At 39.0% G+C, this 22,692-nt stretch overlaps 1 protein-coding gene across 1 annotated transcript; it reads left to right on the forward strand.

The window, feature by feature from the left end:
* The first annotated feature begins 1,365 nt into the window (after positions 1-1,365).
* On the forward strand, positions 1,366-18,433 carry LOC122644636. The gene is made up of 7 exons (XM_043838016.1): positions 1,366-1,574; positions 1,681-1,782; positions 1,869-1,983; positions 13,352-13,467; positions 14,751-14,939; positions 15,715-15,857; positions 18,216-18,433. Exons 1-7 carry the CDS (start codon positions 1,453-1,455, stop codon positions 18,395-18,397), a joined length of 969 nt encoding a protein of 322 aa, XP_043693951.1. The 5' UTR covers positions 1,366-1,452; the 3' UTR covers positions 18,398-18,433.
* Positions 18,434-22,692: the final 4,259 nt, after the last annotated feature.

Consider the following 22,692-nt stretch of genomic DNA (forward strand, 5'->3'; position numbering starts at 1 on the left):
ATTTTGGTGTACCAACGGTTGTATCTCTCAAACTATATAAAAATGTATTTGATTCATGGTGTTGAATTGTGTAGAAAGAGATGCACAATACGAATCCACTTCCTATAATGGATAATATCAAAGAGAGTGTGTCTGTACATGGTTGAACGAAAGCCAAATCCTGTGGCATATTTTGTAAATAGTTAACAACCGTTTTTTAAAATTATTAATTAGTATTCAATTATTTTCTAAATATCTTTAAAATATTTTTCTTAGTCCAATCAATGGTACAATTTCTCTGGTAACATAATTACCATGGTCTATGGTGGCAACAATAATTTTACCATTCCTAGAGGACTATCACATGTTACTGTTTAAATCTAGGACTTGAGCATGATTAACTATTGTTTTGAGAGAAATAAGAGTTGTTTTACTTTAGTGCACATACTGGTAAATGTACAACTTTTAATGTACCAATTGATAAAAATGGTGAAGTCCAACTCATCTTCTCTTCTTTCAAACCTTAAATGATTTGGGGAAGATGAGTTGCAAGTTTTTCAAACCCTAAACGATTTGGAGAAGATGAGGGCAATTTGGCCGACTAAAACATAATTTTAAAATTTAATGTCTATAGTTAATGGATTGGGTGTTTTTGTTACTTAGTTTGGAAAACAAGGGAGGTACGTGAAAAATTTCAAATCTCATGGGTGAAAGTGTAATTAAGTCATACCTCAGGAGAGGTATGTGTAATTTTCCCTTAATTTAAAGGTCTATTTATGAGAATGCTAACTTAAGAACATACCTTAAAATAATCCTAACTTATAACGATGTTGTTACTTCTACTTATAAATTGAATACAAAATATGAGATAATATAGACTAGTTTCATGATTTGGGAAAAAAAAATGATACTAGGTTGCATATCTCATGTGAATGAAATTAGTATCTTATTCTTACAAAAAAAAATTAGAATCTTATTTTAATATTATTGAGTAGATGTATCTTGTGTTAGAGATTTTTTCTCATTATTTTAGACTGATTGGAACTGTTTAGGAACCGAAATCAGCCCACCCATTTGTTAGTTGTCCTGGATCTCAAGTTCAGAATCGATTGGTCCGGCTCCTGACTCTTTAGGATCGAAACCGTTTAAGGAACCGGATCAATTGACACCCCTAATTCTGTTTTTTTTTTTGGGGTAACCGACACCCCTATTTTCGGTTCTCGCGTGGTGGTGGGCGGGTCACTAACTCACTCGGTGATTCGAGCTTATGCAATTGAACTGTGGGGCCCATCTCGTATCTCAATTCTCAACGAACCAAAGGGCAAAAGGTAGCAAAGCTTCCCGTGCTTCTAATGCCCACCGTAGAGTGTCGACCACGTTGGTTCATTTCTCTACTCTCTGTAAACCTTGGTTTCATCGGCGATTAGGTTTTCAGGCATTCCCTGCTCTGGCCGGCGCATATTCGAAGACACAATGTGGGTGGAGCTTCTTTGTGGGTTTGTGTCCTATCGGTTGATACGACGGATTCTATACGGACATGACATCGTGGAAATGGAGTCCTTTGACTTGGATGCCATGTTCATGGTTGCCTCCAGGTCTGTTTCATCAATTTGATGTTGGTTTGAGTGGTTTCTTTGTGAAATGGAGAAATTTCCTTACCTGGGTTTGTCTGTAATCTTAATCGCTTTTGGCATTCTGTAGAATCGAGAAGCTTTATGGAGGAAAGGTCTATATTGGTCTTAGGATTCCAGATGCCGATACGGGTACTCGACAGAATATCGATATGGTTCTTGTTACTAAAGGGTTGGAATTTCTCTTCTCCTGGGTTGTATTCTGTGAACAAATTCGAGCAATTATTTTGGTGGCGTTGTAATTTATATTGCTTGCAGGGAGTTGATGGTGATATCGGTCAAGAATTTCTCAGGCTTCGTCGGAATTGATACCGATGGAACCTGGATTTGTACAGATGATGGCAAACACAAGACAGAGAGGTACCCTGATCCTGTGAGTCTCAGTTTTTCATCTTTCTTCCCGCTTTTCTGATGGATTCAGAATTGGTTGTAATTTAATTCAATATTCCAACAGCAAATCGAATAAACTAACAAATAAATACGGAGTTCCCAAACTCCCCTCTCTCTTTTTTGTCTTTACCGCAAGCCTGGCTGTAGAACCCATTCTCAGCTGCATTAGTAACCGTTAACCCCGTTGCCGACAACAAAAAAAAAATGGTAAACTGTAGCATATTGTTAGTGAAATAATAGTATCAAACAAATATCAAGTGATGAGAGCTTCAGTAGCTCCAGGTTCATTCCATTGATACTGACTGTAAAATACAAAACATGGGATATGTAGAAACTACAGTAAGTAAAAGAGGACGAAATGCTACTTCAAGGGTAGCGAGCTCCTAGAACAGAGAAGGTACTTTCCTTATTTCCCTCTTACAGCCCTTCCCCTTGCTTTAAAACAGTACATCCTAACTAATTCTGTTATGATTTTATACGTAATAGACCAAGGTAACAGGTTTTCTTTTCTGCCTTGTACTCCTGCGGGCGGGAACTTCTTCTGAAGGATTCCTTGCTAGGTCAGCTGCCTCGGTGGCACTATCCCTTTCCCTGCCTTGAGCCATATCATCACCATCCCCTTCCCAAAGAACCTTGTCTTCAAGGTTCAGCGGTGGGTACAATTGGCACAGAGTAGTCACATCCTCCCATGAAGCTTCTTCTAGTGGTAATCTATCCCATTGTACCAAGGCTTGGGCTACCCGGCATCTTTGCCCCTTGAGATGATGGTAGTTCAGAACAGCATTTGGGTGTGTAACTGCATCACCATTAGAAGTTACAAACAGCGACAGGATTGCTTGAATTTTAAGGGTTCCATCCAAATTCCGGATGAATGCCAAGTTGTAGCCAGCAATTCAAGTTTATAGGCAATGCTACCAATTCATTCCAATACTTTTGAAGGGGCCAAAGAATCACCTTCCTAGCTTCTGATGGGTGAACAATGCCACATATTGCTGACGATTACGTTGTAGCTTAACAAAGACCCAATTGCCTATGTCAAATTGTTTTTCCACTCTATTTCTGTCCGCATGATTCTTCATGCACTCTTAAGCTTGAGTGAGATTGAATTTGAGTTTTTGCACGATGGCATCTTTGGTTTGGAGGTCTTGGTTGATGTCTGCATTAGAGGAGGAACCAGGAATATTCCTCTAGGTGGCCTACCATACAATGCTTGGAAGGGGGACATGCCTACTACGGTATGAAAGGTAGTATCGTACCAATACTCAGCCCAGTGCAAATACTTGACCCACTGTTGGGATCCATCAAGCACAAACTTTGGAAATACATTTCCAAGCCACGACTGAGCACCTTGGATTAGCCATCCGTCGTTCCCTGAAGTTTGAACAGTTGCTTCCAAAAAGTACCGATAAATAAGGGGTCTCTGTTACTAACAATAGTGCAGGGGTGTCCATGAAGCTTAGTAATTTCAGACGCATAAATTTCAGCAACCAACCATATGGTTAGTGAAGTTCACGGGCAAGGCACATAAATGAGCACACTTGGTTAACTTGTTGATGATGACCGGAATTGAAGTTTTACCAACAGAATGTCAAAGCCTGATGATGAAACCAAAACTTTTAAGATAAACCTTGGAATCAAAAGGTTTTAAGATTGGTAGAACGAAGACAGAGTATATGGTATGTAACTTTAGCAACTCTGGGACGGATAATTAGGGGGTGAAAGTTGATGAGATAGAGATTTCGCAAAGTGGACTTTTGAGGTATCTAGGATCAATCATCAGTAAAGGAAGGTGATATAGAAGATGATGTCTCATAGAGGATTAAAGTAGGATGGCTGAAGCGGAGAGGTGCATCTGGAGTGTTATGTGATCGACGGATTCCTTTAAATTTTAAAGGAAAATTTTACAGGACAGTCATAAGATCGGCTATGATGATGGCATGGAGTGTTGGGTAGTTAAGAAGCATCATATAGATAAGCTAAGTATAGCGGAGATTAGGATGTTGAGATGGATGAATGGCAAAACCAGGAAGGATGAAATAAGGAATTGACCATATTAGAACTGGTTTGGGATTAGCCCGATTCAAGATAAGCTACAAGAAAGTTGCTTGAGGTGGTATGGCCATGTTCAACGGAGGCTGCCGGATGCCCCAGTTCGGAGGAGTGACCTGATTCAGATTGAAGGTACTAAAAGAGCTAGGGGCAGGCCTAAAATGACCCTAGGAGAAGTGGTGAGGAAAGGTATGCGTAGTTTAGGTCATGTTTCTAGTATGACGCCAAATAGAGTTGATTGGAGGGCAAGGATCTATGTAGCCTACCCTTAGTTTGTTTTAGACTGATTCGTAGTTGTGATTGTTGTGTTCCCTTTCCTTTATTCTTATTATTAATAGGGGCACTGTTCTCTGTGCCGTAGCGCAGGCTGCGCCCAGGCACATGGGGGTGGGAGCAATGACTACCCTGCCCCCCTGAGTGGCAGGCCCATGTGCCTAGACGCAGCCTGCACTGCGGCATAGAGAACATTCTCCCTTATTAATATTATTCTTTTTTTTGATCCTCATAAGGATCCGTGTAGCTGACCCCATTTAGTTGAGATAAGGCTGAGTTGTTGTATATAGACATGGACCTATCAAGAGTAGTAGTCTCCCGACCAGCCTTAGCAGCTATGCGGCCGAAAGGCCTAGTGGCATCTCTGAAGTTTTTCATTTATACCCACTTATGATTGCTAGTTTTAACATCAATACGAAATTGTAAATAGATTAATTTCTAAGTACTTACGAAAGGACAATTCTCGCCTCATTGTTACATTGTTCTTGTATATCTGGATTTGACTCTAGCTTTGCCACCACCTCTTCTACTGCATCTATTAGGTCTTGATTCATCCCAAGTTTGTACATGGGATTGAGATAATAGACTGGAAGTGATAGAAACAAGTTGTCAATACTTGCTGAGGATCTAAATGGAACGTAACTTGACTTAGGTATTAAAAAAAAGAACTCACTGGCCTTGTGCAGTAGATGTATAAGTTTCTTCTTCCAGCGGTCTTGTATGATCTGGAGGTACTGCCTTCTATCACGTGGTGCTGTTGTACACATCAAGGTTTGAAAACTCGGGTCTCGGAGCCATCTCGGCCCAGCCAAAAACCGAGTTGGGCAGAGATCTGGCCGAGATCTCGGCGAGTTTGTGCACTTTCTTTTTTTTCCGACTCAGAAGCCCATCTCGGTGGGTTTTAGACCTCTTTTGGGTCTGAAAATCAGTATACAACCTATTTTAGGCCATTTAAACACAATGGCATTATCAGATTTTGCAAAAACTTTGTCCAAATAGGACTTTTACATCGGACCCTTAGTTGGTAGGCGAAGACGTATTAAAATAGCATACTATATACATTAGTGACATAATTTATGTATATAGGACTCAAACAAAACATTCAATTAATAGGAAAACAACTTAATAAGCATTACAAATGTTAAAGTGAATAAGTGATACATCAAATTGCTCAAGCTTAACAATGTTACAAGTTACAACTATCATCACATAAAATTAGATTGAATCACATATTCATTCCCCATTTGTCCCACATAATCTTCCCATGACATATTGTTGCTCCACTGTTGCATATAGTTCTCCACAGCATTCATATAAGAGTTCTCATCCACATATGCCAAGATCCCTATCCTAGGGTATAGCTGTTCCACAGTGGCGTTAGACTGTTGCTGTGAAGGTTGATATCCACTGCTTGTGCTACTGTCATATTGAGGAATGTATGGGACTGGGAATGTGGACCCAAAGGTGGACCCAATGCCAGAGCCAGACTCACTGCTTTGATAGTCATACGCATGTGTTGACTGGCCAAACTGACCATAGGCACTATATTCAGAACCGGTGCTCTGCTGGCCATAATCATAGTGATGATGAGGTTGATATGATTGCCGCGACTGATGCTCACTACCAGTATCCATAGTCATGCTTCCAAAACTTGCTAGCATGGTGTTCATACTCGTGTCATCATACTGAGGTTGGTTGTGTTTGCGACCCGTCCTTCTCTTGTACGTTTTGCTGTGGCCACCATGGTCTTGATCTTGTGTGGCATGTGTAAACTGAGACTCACCTATGAAACGCACAGGGTCCTCCTGGGTTCCCACTTCATGCTGGTATTGCTCGCGCATCCCCGCATGACGATCATCATAATAACCACCACTCCGCATGCCACCAGTACCACCACCACCACCACTACCACCAGTAGGGTCATCACCACCAGTAGGGTCATCACCACCAGCAGGGTCATCACCATCACCATCACCATCACCATCACCATCACCATCACCATCACCATTACCACCACCACCATCATCATCATCAGGAGCAGTTCCTGTTCATCCTCAAAAGGTCTCTGTGACTGAGAATGTGCACGCCTCTCTTGCGACATATAGTCGTCAACATCTGTACCGGTTACGGACGCAATTTTGGAGTCGGGCCTACCTCCAGGCTCATCCATCTCTGGTGCACCACGATCCCTCACCCATTGGAATAGGGGATCCTGATCATCATCAGAGTCCTCCTGGAATATGTTGGCTAGCTCGATGGGATCTTTGTCATTGTTCTCAAATTCTTCACGTATGTGCCTCATCCTTAGTCTCATATTATAATGCACATACACCAGCTGCTCCAGTCGTTGACTACCTAATCTGTTCCGCCTCTTTGAGTGTATCAATGTGAATGTACTCCAGTTGCGCTCGCACCCAGAGGATGAACAAGTTTGTGAGAGCACTTTGATTGCTACCTTCCTCAGGTTGGGTGAACTTGTACCATAAAGCACCTACCAATCAGCTGCATTATAAACATAGAATATTAAGAATATGTGCATTGTAAAGGGATAAAATTATAATTCATAAATGTAAAGTCATGCCACATTGCCACCTACCAGGGTCTGACTTTTGTCTACCCTCTACTGCCGCTTTTCGACTGAAACTTGCTGAGGCCTCTCTGAAGAATTTGATCTATTTTCATTTTAAATTTCAAACAGTGTTAGAGGTAGGGCTACAAGTTTGGCCCTGTCGGCCCGAACCCGCCCTGAGCCCGAACAGGGCCTGGGCTAAGATTTCTGACCCTGAGGGCGGGTTAGGGCCAGAAATTCCTGGCCTTGAGTCAGGGTCGGGTCGGGTCTGGGTTGAGACCTCGGGTCAGCCTAACCCTGATTTTGGCCCTGAAGAAATTTCTTTATTTATTAAAAAATAAAAGGTATTATATGTATATCAAGTACTTAGTGCACTTGGCAGTTTGTATTGTGTAAAATCTAGTAGGTACCAAAAGGTCTTGGGTTCAAGCCTCCTCTCTCACATCCTTTGTCTTGTAATTTTAATTTAATTATTGCAGGGCCAGGGCCAATCAAGGCGGGCTTGGGCTGCGCTTGGCCCGTCAGGGTCAGGGTTAGGGTCAAGGTATTTAGGCCCTGAATCAGGGTCAGGGCGGGCCTGGGCCCAGCTAAGGGCACTTAGGGTTGGGCTAGGGTTTTAAAAAGCCCGGCCCAACCCGACCCTGTTGCAGCCCTAGTTAGAGGCATTAGTATGTGCTATTTAGTAATTACATTCCTTTACTGACTACCAATGTACCAAAGTCCCATAGTCTCACCTGATCATTGCAGTCAGATTGTGTCTTGGGATTGACCTCCAACTTCTCAAAAATAGCTTCAACTACCAGTAACAAATCCGTGTCCAGCCTAAGATTATGCGAGTATTGATACTTTGGATTCAAATAGTATGCTAGTAAAGGGGAAACCACAAATATAAATTGTTAGTCACTTAATACTTTTGAGTTTTGAATATAGAAATGTAAAAACTCATATAAAGTGTAAAGTATGTTGAAGTGTTGAACTCACCAGCTTTATGCAAGGGATGACTCAAGTGCTTCTCCCATCGCTCATCAATGATGTTAATGTATGAGCAGGCACTTTGGGGTATTGCAGCTCGGACCATTTCCTTCATCTTCTGCAGGACAACATATATGTGGGGCAAGGTAGGCTTCTTCTCCGTGTCAACAATCCTTAGTACTGCCACCACTGGCTCTAATATGGCAACAATTTTATACAAGTCCTTCCAAAATCCATCACTTGCAATGGTCTCTTGTGCTGCCTTCCCTTCTTCTGTCCTAGAACCTGACCAACTAAACCATTGCTCACTTACAAACATTGACCTCAAACTTACCACTTTCGACTGAATGCTCTTCAATGCAATGTAATTGGTGGCAAATTGAGTGACACCAGGCCTCACTAAATCCCCCTTGCATTTTTCTCTCATCATGGCTAAAGCATAACCATGGTTATACACAAAGGTGGTTACTTGCCTTGCCCTATTGACCACACCAGCCACCAAAGCTTTTTTCCCCATGTCCTTCAGCATTAAATCAATAGAATGGGCTGCACATGGAGTCCAAAAGAGGCGGATCCTCTTACTCTTCTTGTTCATCAATTTCTCTTCAGCTTTCTTAAAATTAGAATCGTTATTCGTCACAATTTGGATAATGTTCTTTGCTCCTATATCTTCCTCCACCACTTGCTTCAGTAGCTTATACAAGTATGATGCATCCTTGACATGCTTTGATGCATCAATAGACTTCAAGAAGACAGTCTTCCCATTAAAACTCACCATGAAATTTATAATGGACTGTTTAGTAGGTCCAGTCCAACCATCAACCATAAGAGTAACCCCATATGTGTCCCACCTTGGCTTCAGACCCTCTATGTACTCTTTCAGCTCTTCTACCTCTTTAGGCAAATATAGATTATACAACTCATATGGTGTAGGCCGCTTCCATCCTGGGCCAGCCCTCCCTGCAGCGTCAAGGAATGCATTATAATATGTTCCTTGTGCTACATTAGCTGGAATGCCATTGTATAGCATGAACTTGCTGAAGGCTTTCCGTGCTTCCTCTTGTTTACCACCAAACACTTGCGGGATGGTTGGCTGGAAGGCATCTTGTTGCCTTAAGGTAGATGGATCCTGCTAAAAAATGGTATCTGGGGAACGTGCTTGGGGTCGGGCTTGGGGCCGTGGGATATCTCTTGTGCCAGTGCTTCTCCTCCTCTCATCTTGTTGCACTGGTGCAGCTGAGCCAGATCCACCAGCTCCTCTTGCTTGCTCATATGCTCTTATATTCTCAAAATGAAAACTTTGCCTACTCTCTGCCAAAGTCTGCTGATAAATCCTATATTCAGCTTTTGATTCGAACTCACCAGGTGTAGGCCTATATTCATTATCATCTCCTACTCCTCCAAGGATGTCTACACCAGGCCTCTCTAGAACTGCCTCATCGAAAGCTATTTGTTGTCTTTCCCTCTCAGCTTTCTTTGTTCGTACTCCTCTCAAGTTTTGTGCCATTGCCAGTTTCACTTGGCTCGGAACATTTCGGCATTTGGCAACATCCTTGCCCAGACCAGACAAATGTTCCTTTAACCTAGTTGCTCCTCCAGAATTTAGAATCTTTCCACAGTAGTTACACTTTGACTTCTTTTTGTCCTCAGACATCGGGACTCCATGTAGCCATGCTATATCCCCCATTGTGTAAGAAATATCTTATTTTTTACACTGTTACATAAAAAAACATGTATTAATAACTATTACAGACTTAAAGTAAGGTATTAAACACTTAAAGTATTGTATTCATAACTATTAAACATAATATGAAGCTACTAGAACAATCAAATACCTATCTCTTATTTATTCCCTAACCTTAGTATTTATTTATTAATTAAAAATAATATTTATAATTTTTATTAAAAATAATTATACCTTCAAATATAAAATATTATAACATAATGATGTATTTGACATCATTTGAAGTTGGACATTAGGTACAAATGTTATGCATAATTTTCCAACAAAAACAGGTATTTTTCCTTAATTTTATATATTTTTTAATTATTTTAATAATATTATTATTAAATCTGAAAAATAAAATATTTTTTTTAATGGGTGAAAAAAAAAAAAATGACTCCATGAGGCTGTAGAGCATGCAAACTTGTCTAACATACATCAAGATCACATCCAAACAATAAGTATTTATCCTATTTTTTTTAATTTCTTTTTTGAAAAAAATCATTTTTTTTTTCCAGAAATTATAATAAAAAATTTAATAACCCAAAAAAAATTCGGCCTCCATCAAGTGATAGATCGGCCAAACTTGTATAACATAACTTAAAATCACACCCATCTACCAAGATTTCATCAATTTTTTTTCAAAAAAATAGGTTTAGGGAAAATGGGTTACCTTTCAAAAAACCTTCAAAATCTTGATCAATCTTGCAAAACTAAGCTTCAATCTTTAGTTTGGCACCAAAATCAGCTTCCAAAGCTTCGAATCCAACCAAAAAATGAAGAAGGGAAGAGAAGAATTGAGACTTTGAGAGAAGAAGAGAGTTAGAGAGAAGAGAGAGCAAAATAGAGAGGAGTAAGAATGATTCTGTCGAGCTGGGGCTGTTTACAATCTGTAGATGGCTTAAGTGAAGTTAAATGAGTCAATTGACCCAAGCCCATACCTGAAACCAGCAATTAGACCCGAGATCTAGCCGAGATTTTGCATTTTCTCTTCCTGGTTTCATCATAAAATCGAGCCAAAATCGAGACAAGATTTCACGAGATCTCGCCGAGATCTTGGCGAGAAAGTGCACTTCTGAGTTTCGTAAGCCATCTCGACTCGGTAAATGAAAAAACCGAGAATCTCGGCAAGATCTCGCGAGATTTCGGACTATGGTGCACATTTGTGCCTTCATAATCCCCAATGCAGCATATAGGGTGGCAAAATAGGCTTCTTCTCTGAGTCAACCATCCTTAACACTTATACTGTTGGCTCCAATATCATAATTTTCTTCGGATTGTACTTGAAAAGTTCACTGAATATGGTCGATTGGGCTCCTCTCCCTCCAACTAATCAACTCCTTTGATCTAAGGCCAACCATCTGTGTCTCGAAGCTCTTCAGGGCAATGAATTTAGTGGCAAATCTAGTCATACCATGCTACTCAATAACGGTAGGGCATATCTGTGGTTTTAATACAAATGTAGTCACTTATCTTGTCCTCTCAACCACAGATTGTACCATGGCCTCTTCCCCATGTTCTCCAGCATGAGTTCAATGCAGTAGGCTGCACATGGAGTCCATAATAAGTGGTACATATTGTTGTTCATAAGTTTCTCTCCAGCTTTCTTGAAGTTACTGTCATTGTCCGTTACCACTTGGACAACGTTCTCTATCCCCTCCTCTTGTACCACCTCCTTCCACAACCCGTAGATGTACTCGACATCCCTTCTCTCGGTCTCTCTTTGGATGCATCCACTAACTTAAGGAATAGTGTCCTACCATCACAATATACCATGAAGTTGATGATGGACTATCTAGTGGGTCCAGTCCAGCCATCATATATCAGTCACACATAGTCTGCCCACAATGAATTCAAGCTCTATATGTACTCCGTGAGCTCGTTACTTTGTGTGGGCTAATAAACATTATCAGCTCATATATAGTGGGCCCTGCACTCTTGGGTCAACTTTTCCTACAATATCTAAAATGTTCTGGTAGTAGGGACTCTGGGTGGCATTGGCTAGGATACTATGATAGAACCATTTGGACATGGTGTCACCCACTGTACCTTTCTTGTCAGACCCACATATACTCAAGCTTCTTCTGTTTGGTATCCTTTATTCTGAAGATCGCAAGATCCTGGTCAAATATGTCAATGACACCATCTGATAGGACTCCCCGGACACTTTGTGACTGCCGGTAGGGCAATTCCGTCTGCTTTTGCTTCGTCTTCCCCTAGCTCTACCTTGTGCAGAGGATGAACAGCTACCAGCCTCTGGTGCAGCTGGTCAAGAGGAACTAGCTCATCCCTTGAACTCGCTAGCTTTATCCTGCTCTTTCCATTTTGCTTGTTGCCTTAGCACGTCGTATCTCTCTCTTCTCTGCTGCTATCACATTACTGGGCATATCCTCCTCATAGCTATATTCCTCCTGTGGTGCTAATTGTTTCTCCAACAGTCTCTTCAAACTCTTCCCTCTCCTTCTTGTCCAATCTCCTTTGGATATTACCCTCCATGAGGGCAGTCAAGGCCTTTTGCACCTCACCAGGGGTCCTATGGCATTTCACCACATCTTTGAACCCACCAATCAGATGTTGTTTCAGTCTTGTGGTGCCATCACTCATCATTTTATTCCCACAATAATTACACCATGACTTGCTCTTATCATTACTAATGGATAAGCCATGCCTCCATGCAACATCTCCCCCTTGGTCAGTCATTATGCAGCCTTCTTACGCTGTTGCATCAAGAATGTAGGCATTATTAACTTTTCTACAATATATATATTTACCCTATTTTTTGCAAAAGTTTTCTTGGGTTTACCTTCAAATTTGAAATTTGAATGAATGTGGCTTAAATCTACCAAAAGATTGAAGTAGATGCTCCAAAGTAGTCCATAAAGTCTTGATCTAGCAAATGATTGAAGCCAATTAGCTAAGAGTTTCTAAAGATTTCAGTCGAAACAGGAGTTGCGCTCGAAATTTCAACTTTCAAAATGCTTCATTTTATATAAAGGTTTGTAACATTATGGTGAAATGATCGAAACGTTTCGGCGTTTTGGTCATTTTGTGAAAACCTAGGATTCCATGTGTTTCACCCCTCTTTTTGTTTCGACCATGTCATATCCAAGATAATTAATATGCCTATCAAGAAAGATCATATCTTAGGGAAATCACTTATTCATCAATAGAAGAGATACGACAGAAAAATTGATCAGCATATATAGAAATCAGACATGAACCTGGAGCATGCTTAAATCACAGAAAAGTAACAGAATAAATAGTGGGAAAACAATAGAAGGAAACACCACCCGGTGATGGCCCCAGGGAGAAATCTGTGCATACCATTAGAAAGATTCAGTTCTTGGCACATCTCTTGAACACCTTGTCCGGCATTTGCCAAGGATTAAGAACAAGTTGGCCTTGTTTGAGGTGAAGTATTTCTGTGTATACTGTTAAGCTTCAGTGTTGCTTTCTACTTGTTATGCTAGTGGTTTTTTTCCCTTTCCCGATAAATGCCTCCATTATATAGAGGACCCTGGGGTCAACTATCTGGAGGATCCCCAATGCAATTGTACCACATGGTATCCCCCTATTTCATTTCCTTCTTTTCAGGAACTTTTAATACAATGAAGTCCAATCTAATGTGAGGGTCCTCTAGATGGCTGACCCTAGGGTCCCCTAGGCATTTCCCATTTATGAAGAAGAACAAGAAATTCTTCTTTTTCTTTTGTTTTCTTTTCAAATATTTGAACTTAAACTGCAGTTGCAACTTTTGGATTTCAGGTTGTGGAAACTAAGATACAAGTTGCAATTCTTGAATCATACTTGGAGCAAAGGGGTGTAACTTTTCCAGAAGGATACTTGTCTGGCAGAGTTGTACTCCCAAATCCAAACTGCAGGTTTGTATCAAGGGTCTTCTTTTTGCTCCCCTACGTTTGAATCATGGGGCCAGGTAGATCCCTCCTGGACCTTACCAAATTATAAAAACATTATCTTTTAATATTCAATGTGCTTAATGTGATTGACCTATTTCCTGGATAATATTTTCTCTCTCAAAATTTGGTCATAAATAAGAAAAGTGGTTAAAGTTTTTAATTGATTAATAAAGGATTTTAAATTCAGTTTCTTGATTTGGTGCTGTGAACTAGTGAGATACTGTTTTTTTTTTGGGTGAGTACATCACTTGTAGGGTTCTTTTTACTTCCTTCTCGTGCCTAAGGATTTCTGGATGTATTTTCTTTTACTGTATGGAGGGGTAAATTTACTGATGTTGGACGTTATGGCCCTAGATCTTCAGTGGAGGATGTACTGATGTTTCTAATCTGTCATTTTCTTTGCACTTCTCTGATTGAGCTAGTCTTACTCTGATCTCTTTTCCTTTGCCCTTTTCTTTTTGTTGAAAAGTAAAATCCAACCAGTCTTTCTTGATAAGTGAAAAAGTCCCATCTCTATGCATAGGTCAAATCTGGTGTTGACTTTGAGTCTAATGAAAAGAACTATTAGAATAAAATTTTAAAGGTGTGAAATCTATAATTTAAGATTGACTGGTAAATAAGGCAAGTTAGCTTATTCCCTGTTGTTTCTCCTACAGAAAATTTAAAGGTGTACAATTTTCAAAACTTTATAACTCAAATTTATGTCCAAAAAATTTCATGCATTTTGCTTGTATGGTGAAATAAAGTTTATTAAAAGTTTGGGTCCCACTGCAAAACATTAACAGTCAGAATAAATTTTTTTGCTGGTCTATTTGAATCATAGTTGTCGAGGCATTGCCTAGGTGGGCGCCTTGACAAATAGGGTCACCTTGGTTATCTTGGCGGTGCCTTGGTCACCTTGCATCCAGGCTCCCTCCATCGGCTTGGGTTGCCTAGATGCCTTCATAACTATGGTTTGAGGTTATAATATTTATGCCTTTTCTACCTAAAAGTACGAGCCCTACTCTAGATTGGTTATGTTGTTGCTCCTGTTTGTAATTTATTTATGTATTTTTCTAAATATTTAATGGGCAATAAACACCCCAAAATTTACATTATTTTACTTATGCCCATGGCACATGTTAAAGTGCAAAAAGGTGAGCTCAATGGAAGGTAACATTTAACTTGCTGGGTGAATGTCACTTATATCTGGTATACTTTTTTTTTTTTAATGAAACTTAGTCATTTTTGCTGATGCCTTCTTTTAGGATTGTTCATTCAATAAATTTTCCATCAGAAGTCATTCCATTTGACAAGTGGATAGAGCTTGAACCAGAACCAAGAAATTTGTTTCGTGGTTGGATTAAGGATGCATTTCGTGGAGGAAAGAAAGAGATGCAGGATGGGATACAACAGAAGCTTCATTTCATTCTTAGCACAGCTCCAATGTGGGATAGGTTTGTCCTTGTCTGAGCCTTAAAAGCATTCTTATTTTGTCTTATACACTAAATCTGATATTTCTACTGAATGTAAGTTTTGTACCTTTCAGATGGTGACCATAATGTACTGGCTCTGTACTCAGTAGAGGAGTAGAACCTCCTTGACCTTACATATTTCCTGCATCAAAATTCTATACAATTGATTTGCTTCCACCCACCATCCCTTTTCCTACAGATCTATGCCAAAGCTTATAGATAAGATATTTTTTTAAGTTATAAATCATTTAAGTGTATCAATTTTTGGGTAGACAGTTTTACTGTATTTGTATTTTTTGAGAAATGTCGAGATTTATGCACTTTCTTTGGACCATATACCTACTAGGATATTTGGGTGTTTTGAATTAGTTTGTTGGCACAATAGCTTATCAATGTGTGGGATCTTTCATATTTATTGCAAAGCCTCTCCCTATCTCACTAGTTCTGTAGTCTCCTCTCAATAAGAGGAACATGAAGGAAAAGAAAAAGAAACAAAAATGAAAAGGACAGTTATTGGACGTCTGCTTTCAGTAATGGAGAGCACCTCGATTTAAAAAAATGAAAAAACAAGGCTGATTTGGGTTGTTTGTTTCATGTAGATTTCTTTAATCGGTTATGGAAATGAAGAGCAAATTTTTATGTGATAAATAACGGCTCTAACTGTTACTACGGATTATATTTGCTCCCATTTCTTTCTTACATTTATTAATTGTCTTATCCAACAATAACATCGAACTTATTTCCAATTTCTGTGCAGGTTGGAGCTTAAAGATAAGAAATGCTTTCTTGGGGAATTTTTACAGTTCAAAGGAAGAAAAGAGGATATGCAAGTTCTGAGAATCATAAAGAGATCGAAAGTTAGTCGACTAATCATCCAGAAGTCAGCTAGGCTCTGTTTAGGTAATTAGAAATCCTTTCTTTTTTGCCTTGAGATGGTAAAGGGTGAGGAAACATCTATCTCACGGAAGGGAACAGCTATATAAATAATTCAAGAATCACTAGAACAATACTTTCTAGATGGCCGTATTATTTATCAATCTGGCCTATGCATCAGATGGCGTATTTAGGATGGCCAGCAGGAAATTCAAATCAAATTGATAATCTTAATCAAACATTTTAGAGTAGGGTAAGTGAACCCTTTTTTTTTTTGGGGGGGGGGGGGGATTGGGATATTAAACAATCTTCGACTTCCAAGAATATTGGTTGAATGGTCTAAGCTGAAAAGGCAGTATGTAGGATTGTTACAAGCTTTTTGGAATGAACATCTTTTACTGTATGGAACAGATGACAAGACTTCCTCCACATGGATGAAACAGTGTCACAATTGTAGTAGCTTTACATGAAGAACGATGGAAGTGGACTGACATTAAATGAGATGCCAAAAAGTGGTTAAGCAATGAGCATGCATGCTTTAAGAACATAGTCAGTAGATTGACCATATATAAAATGAAGTGCACATCCACTTCTTCACTCAGAGCTGATTTTCTGAGCAATATCCTTAAGTTACTCCTACCCGCTTGGATAATGAATCTGATTTAATGGAGAAAGTCCCTTTCTTTAAGGGTGTCCATTTTAGACCAGAACTGGGAACTGGACTAGAACCAACCCACCCATTAAGTTATTAGTCCGGTTATAGTTCTGAATTTTGGAACCGATTAGTAAACGAAAGGGTTGGTTCTGGGATGGGTCTCACAACCAAAACTTAAAGACCAGTTTGGAACCACTTGGAACCAGAACCACCTGGACCCATTTAAAGCTAGATCATATATTTGTTGTTGGTGATTTGGATTTAGAATTTTGGATTTATTGGTCTGCTTAGTAATGGAGATTTCTTTTTAAGTATTATGGTTTATATTTTTATTGTATGCTTAAGGATGGATATTTGGCTATATGTATGCTTAGGAATGGATAATTTAAGAATGGATATGAATGGAATGGTTATTTCGATGCTTAGGTAAAAATTTTAGAATTTTGGACTTTGTAATAGTGCTGGGAATAGATTAGTAACTGGAACCATCCCACGCATCAATAAATGGCTCTGGATCTCAGGTTTGAAACCGTTAAGATAAACGAGCCAATTTTGATCCTGATCCCTTAGGACCAGAACCGATTAGGAACTGGACTGATTTACACCCTTACCTTTCTGTTTCCTGTAGGCTAAGTTATGGCTTTTCTGCACATGTTTTTACAGTGTTGCACTTAAATATTCCGTCCTATTCTGACTCTGGAACCTTGGGTTTCCTAAAAGCATCATTCCATTATCTTAGTTTTGCATTTCTATCTGATGGTTTCATTATTAGAAAAATTGTGTATCTGTAAACAAAATATACCAAGGGGGGTCAATTCAGTTAGTTTCGTCCTCGTTAACTCACGGCATAGATTTGTTACTGAAAAATCTAGTTTGTTATTTACGTCACTGTTGTCATTCTAGCCAGTTCCTTGTTACTTGTATATGTTATTCTTTGCGGAAACCTATCAGAATATCTCCTTTGGCCTTTCATATGGTGTCTCCTAGCTTAAAAAGACAATATGGAGATTTTGTTCTATTTCTCCATTTTTTTTAAACCTCTTGTACAGTGTACTTGGTTGACCTCTACCATTAGGCAAACTTGGTACTTGACGATCTCATAATCTCGTGATAATTTGTTCAAATGTGTTTTCACTTCATAGCTGTGACACTTCATTCATTTGATATTCTCTTTGCTTTGCAATCTTGTTGGGGAACTAGTCAACTGGAAAAATATGATCCCTGGTACATTTTGAACCAATATAGGATGTTATGTTATTTCAAAAATTTTCCTTTCTTTCCCCAGCTTTGGCAAAGCTTTTCTTTTCACTTACTACTGAGTTAGGATAGTGAGAATTTATTCTTAGGTCTGGTTATCCAAATTAGTCCTTTCATTCCATTATAGTGTGTAGACTGGTGGAGTGTTGCCATTCGGATTCAAGGAACAGACCACTCTTCATTTTTAGGCATCCTGCAACACTCTTACCTTTGCCTCATTTATGAGGTCTTCAACTCTTTTGTACTTTTGTATCTTATTCAAATGCTCCCCCCCTTGTCCTTTTGGAGTTATTTTTACTAACGTCCTTTAGTTCCTTGGCACTCTCTTTCTCTGACTTGCTACCGAGTTTATTGATATGAATACTTCCCCCTTCTGATACTCGTAAAAAAGGCCTTTCTCCCTTCATCTTTCCCAATATGAAGCTCTTGTTTTCTCGACTTGATACTTATAATCAATTTTTCACCCATTGCAGGTTGCTCAAAACTACAGGTTTTGTACTCTCCTCGTGATTATCGAAGTGAGGGGAGTTCAGCTTCTGAATGGAAAGAATTGAAAGTGAGATCAAATACAGAGGTCTTATTTCAGCCCCGGGGTTCTGATAAAGTCCGTAAGTTGAAGCTTTCATCTATAGTTTCAATGTCACTGAGTGCATAAAAAAAACGCGAACACCCGCCCCTTCCTCCTCCACCTCCCCAAAAAATATGTATGTATTTTCTATTTGGCCATCTACTAGGGGTTTCTGTGCATACTTGGGAATCCAGTAATTGGAAGAAATGAAGACAAATATTTGATTATCTATTAGGCCTAGAGAAACAAAAAATGTTCAGTATGTCTTCATTTGCTGCTTTCTGGTTTCACCTCTATTTCCCTCAATTCTTGGAGATGTTTATTTGGATTGGATAAACTGTGTAAGAGGGAGGAATTTACTCTTAGATGTCTTACGAATGCCAACCGAAAGTTATACAGATTCTACTATTTCTGTGGATTTGTTAAGAACACAGAGAAAATCCAACCCAGGGTTTGTGTATTGTATGTGTGCTCGATAATGAAGTTTTCTGGCAAGTTCCGGTCTCAATGTGCTGTGCTTTATTTCATCTTACATTAACTGCAAGGCTCTCCTTCTCTCTGCTTGCTTTATCAGGTCATAGATCTTTTAGTAGAAATTGCACTTTGGTTTTAAAGGCAGATTGAGTGCATGCATCTGTTGCTGCAGCCTCGGAAACTCTCATTTTAACAAAGTAATATGGACCAAGTTTTCCTTCACCAGTAGAAAAAGGAAGAATTCTTTCTCAATATTATCGAGTTAGTCAGGTGCAAATCCATCAGCTATGTCATGCATAGCAAATAAATGAAGAGCAACTAGCAGATGGTGCTTAAAGGGGCAAATTGATCAAGTTTGAATTACTGTAGCAGTTTTTTTTTTTTTTTTTTTAACACCTTATTTGTAAAAGAGCGTACCCAGTCCATGAGGCTCCTATCATTGCAGGGTCTAGGGAGGGTCATAATGTTCGCAACTTTATCCCTGCTTTCGCAAAGAGGCTGTTTCCAGACTCGTACCCGTGACCACTTGGTCACACTAGAGCAATCTTATTTGTCATTGATTTAATATTTTAGATATAAGATTTTCTTATTGACACCTTCTACAAGGTCAAATGATATATTAATTTTTTCTTTTTTATTTCAATTAAGGTAAAACCTATCATTTCGCACATGTATTCAAAGTGTGCGAGACAATCGACTTTTGAAAGTGACATAATGGCAAGTCACTTTCAAATAATAATGAAAATGTTATTTTTACCGAATGATTTAAAGAATTTTTGGAAATAAGACAAGAAGCAATCAAATGAAAGTTACATGTTCTAAATGTTGTTGCATATTGGTTGTCATTATCGGCAACTATGGTCTGATCAGTAATGAGGTGGCCAGTTCTGAGTCTGATATGTGAACCGTTCCAGGCAGCTTCCATATGGGCAGTATGAGTTGGTCAGTTCTTTCTTTATTTATTTCATATTTTTCTTCAAGTGGATGTTAAAATAGGCTTTTCATCTTAAAGTCTTGATAAAAAAAAATACTTAGAAGTTTTCGAAAATTCTGAAATTTTATGATGGTTCATAGCATATTTGATGTTTTATGAAAAATCGGAGTATATATTTTCTGTAATGACATTTTGCCCCCAAGATTATTTTAGATATTTTGTAAATATGGGTTTAAAAATCTAAAATTGTCTCGGTTTTTTGGGTGGATGTGATAAAACATGTTTTGATACATGGATTTAGGCTTTGGTTTGATGAAAAAGATTAGAAAAATAGGCCAAAACAATTTTATCAAGGTACCCTTCAAAAGGATAATTCAGTCTTTTTTTGCATTTAAAAATCCAAAACAAATCAGAAAAATTCCCAAAAAATAATGTTATGTATTTGACTGTTGTCTAACATTTTAGAGTTAATCCCCCCTCTGATTATATGACCATGCCATGTTTGTATGCTCCCAATACCCTTTAGGACATATATGCAATTTAATGAATTCTAATTCAAAAATGACAAAAAAGTGTATATTCTCAGTGCTTGCTGTATAGGATCATGTGATAGGTCATCCCTCACTGTTTTGATTGATATTACATTAAATCATATTTGTTTAGTTATTTAATTCGCTCTCACTCTTTCCATAATTAGGATACATCTATCTTAATGCACATGTTATGACATGTTTAAGTTGAAAATCTTATTTCTTAGTGTATGTGAATATGTTTGAAATGTTTTGGTAAAGCTTCACACATGCACTCTCACTTATTTTGAACATAAAGGGCATTTTTGCCCTCTGAGGGCATTTCGATAAATTTATTAGGTTTAGGGCAAAATTGACTTCCGAGCATTAGAATAATGTAAATTGTAGTAGCTTAGGGTGTTTTAAGTAATATATGCATATTTTCATGCTTCCCTTGACTTCAAAAGTGCATGTTTAAACATATTTACCATTTTATCTTTTAGGGGTAATTTGGTGATTCTCTCTCTATCTACTAGGTCCCTTAGGCTCTGTATGGTAACATGTCATTTCTGTTTTGTCATAGATAGTGTTGGAGCTTGGAATGTTTCATCAAGCGAGTAGAGGTGTGGTCATCTCATCAGATTATTATCCTTTCTAATTTCTAAAGTGTGGCATTACGGCAGTGCTAGGTGGAGATGTTGACATCTAGCAGCTGTCGCATCCAATAGTCCGAACTCATTGGTATGGAGGGTTGGATGCGGCAGCTGCCAGGTGTCGACATCTCTACCTAGCACTGCCGCACTGCCACACTTTAAGGAATTGGAGAGGATAATTTTCCTCATCAAGACATAATTGGGTTTTTTTTTTGGCCGCCAAATGCAAGACAGATGTCCGTTTTTCATGGAAGCTGAGGCTATTTAAGATAGAATTCTTTTTGCTAAGTCCTTATCTCTTTCTATTTCTGGTTATTTTATGTGATTTGCGTGCGCTTAATAGTGATGTAACCTCTCTGGACTGGGCTTCTACCTAGGGCCTTTGTGGAGGATGTTTTTGTATTTGATTCTTGGGAGAATGTTCTCTGTGCTGCAGCGTAGGCTGCGCTTAGGCACATGGGCCTGCCACTCAGGGGGGCAGGGTGGTCATTACGCCCACCCCCATGTGCCTGGGCGCATCTTGCACTATGGCACAGCAGACAGCGCCCCTTGATTCTTTGTTTTCTATTGTGAAGTTCTAGTTTGTCTCTCGCTCATTTCTTGATGAAGGGGGCTCAGTTCCGGGGTTATGGGTTATCCCATTTCTGGTGGATACATCCACCTCCTTTTCCTGTAAACTTTGTGTACTTGGAAGGGTTTCTTCTCATCTCTTGTAAACTTTATGTACTTGGGAAGGGTTTCTTCTCATCTGATTTTCTTTAACATCTTTAGTTTTGTGGATTAAAAAAAAATAAAAATCAATAGACAATGCCACATGGCAAAAATATTATGTCTCACTGTTTGGAAATGGCTTTTGAAAATGATTATGCACCCAACTGAAAACTACCTATGAATCATGAAAGCTTTATCCATTACCAAAAGCTTTAATGTGGTTTTGAATTATTTTCCTAGTTGTTTATTTAAAAAATAACGTATTCAAGGGGGGTGTTTTTTGCGTGAGACGTAGGGGCCATGCCGTGCGCGACAGCCAATGAGAACCCATACACTGGTACATTAGGGGTTGAATTTCCGCCATTTAGGGAGGGGGCACATCGGTCATTTTTGCCTCCATGTGTCTGGATGTGACCCTACATCCCATCAGAGAACATTTCTCCTTTACGCTATTGCGCCTCTATGTCAAATTCTATATCACGGAAATTTGCAAGATTCATACCCTCTTTGATTGCTAAAAACAATAGAGCTGGATTTATAAAAACAAAAATTAAAAGGCAAATTACTACGGTCAAAATTTGCTATTTTCTTATAGGGAGAAAAGCGCTAACCGATCATGTAGTGCGGCGTGTATTTGCGCCGAGACACAGTCATGTGCGAAATGATTGGCGCACCCTTGGTCCTTCCCGTCTTTCGAAGGGTGGACCAGTCATTTCGTGAGCGACTGTGTCTGAGCATAGACACACGCCGTGCTGCACAATTGGGTGACATTCCTTATCCCTTTTTTAAATGTCACTAGTTATTTATTCTGACTCTGATTTGTGGACATATGAAAATATACAATTTAGATAAAAAATAAAAAATAAAAAATGAACAAATAGATAAAAAGAGGGGGGGTGGAACTAAGGACCAAATTGTCTAGGTGCTTGGTTCTTAGGTGAAGGAAACACCCACAAATCTTAGGTCATCATTAGACCCCTTTCAATATATATAAAGTCGAAAATGCACTTCACTATTCCCCTATGCCCATCCAACAACAATGATGGCTATACCTTCTTCATTGTGGTTTAAAGAAAATCCGGTCCATAAAAACCTAGATGA

The sequence above is a fragment of the Telopea speciosissima genome, chromosome 11 (assembly GCF_018873765.1).
Source record: "Telopea speciosissima isolate NSW1024214 ecotype Mountain lineage chromosome 11, Tspe_v1, whole genome shotgun sequence".
NCBI lineage: Eukaryota > Viridiplantae > Streptophyta > Magnoliopsida > Proteales > Proteaceae > Telopea > Telopea speciosissima.

Coding starts and splice junctions, on each gene's coding strand:
- LOC122644636 (XM_043838016.1), top strand. CDS start 1,453: ATGTGGGTGGAGCTTCTTTGTGGGTTTGTGTCCTATCGGTTGATACGA. Junction 1,575..1,680: donor ATGTTCATGGTTGCCTCCAG/GTCTGTTTCATC, acceptor GGCATTCTGTAG/AATCGAGAAGCTTTATGGAG. Junction 15,858..18,215: donor GTCAGCTAGGCTCTGTTTAG/GTAATTAGAAAT, acceptor CACCCATTGCAG/GTTGCTCAAAACTACAGGTT.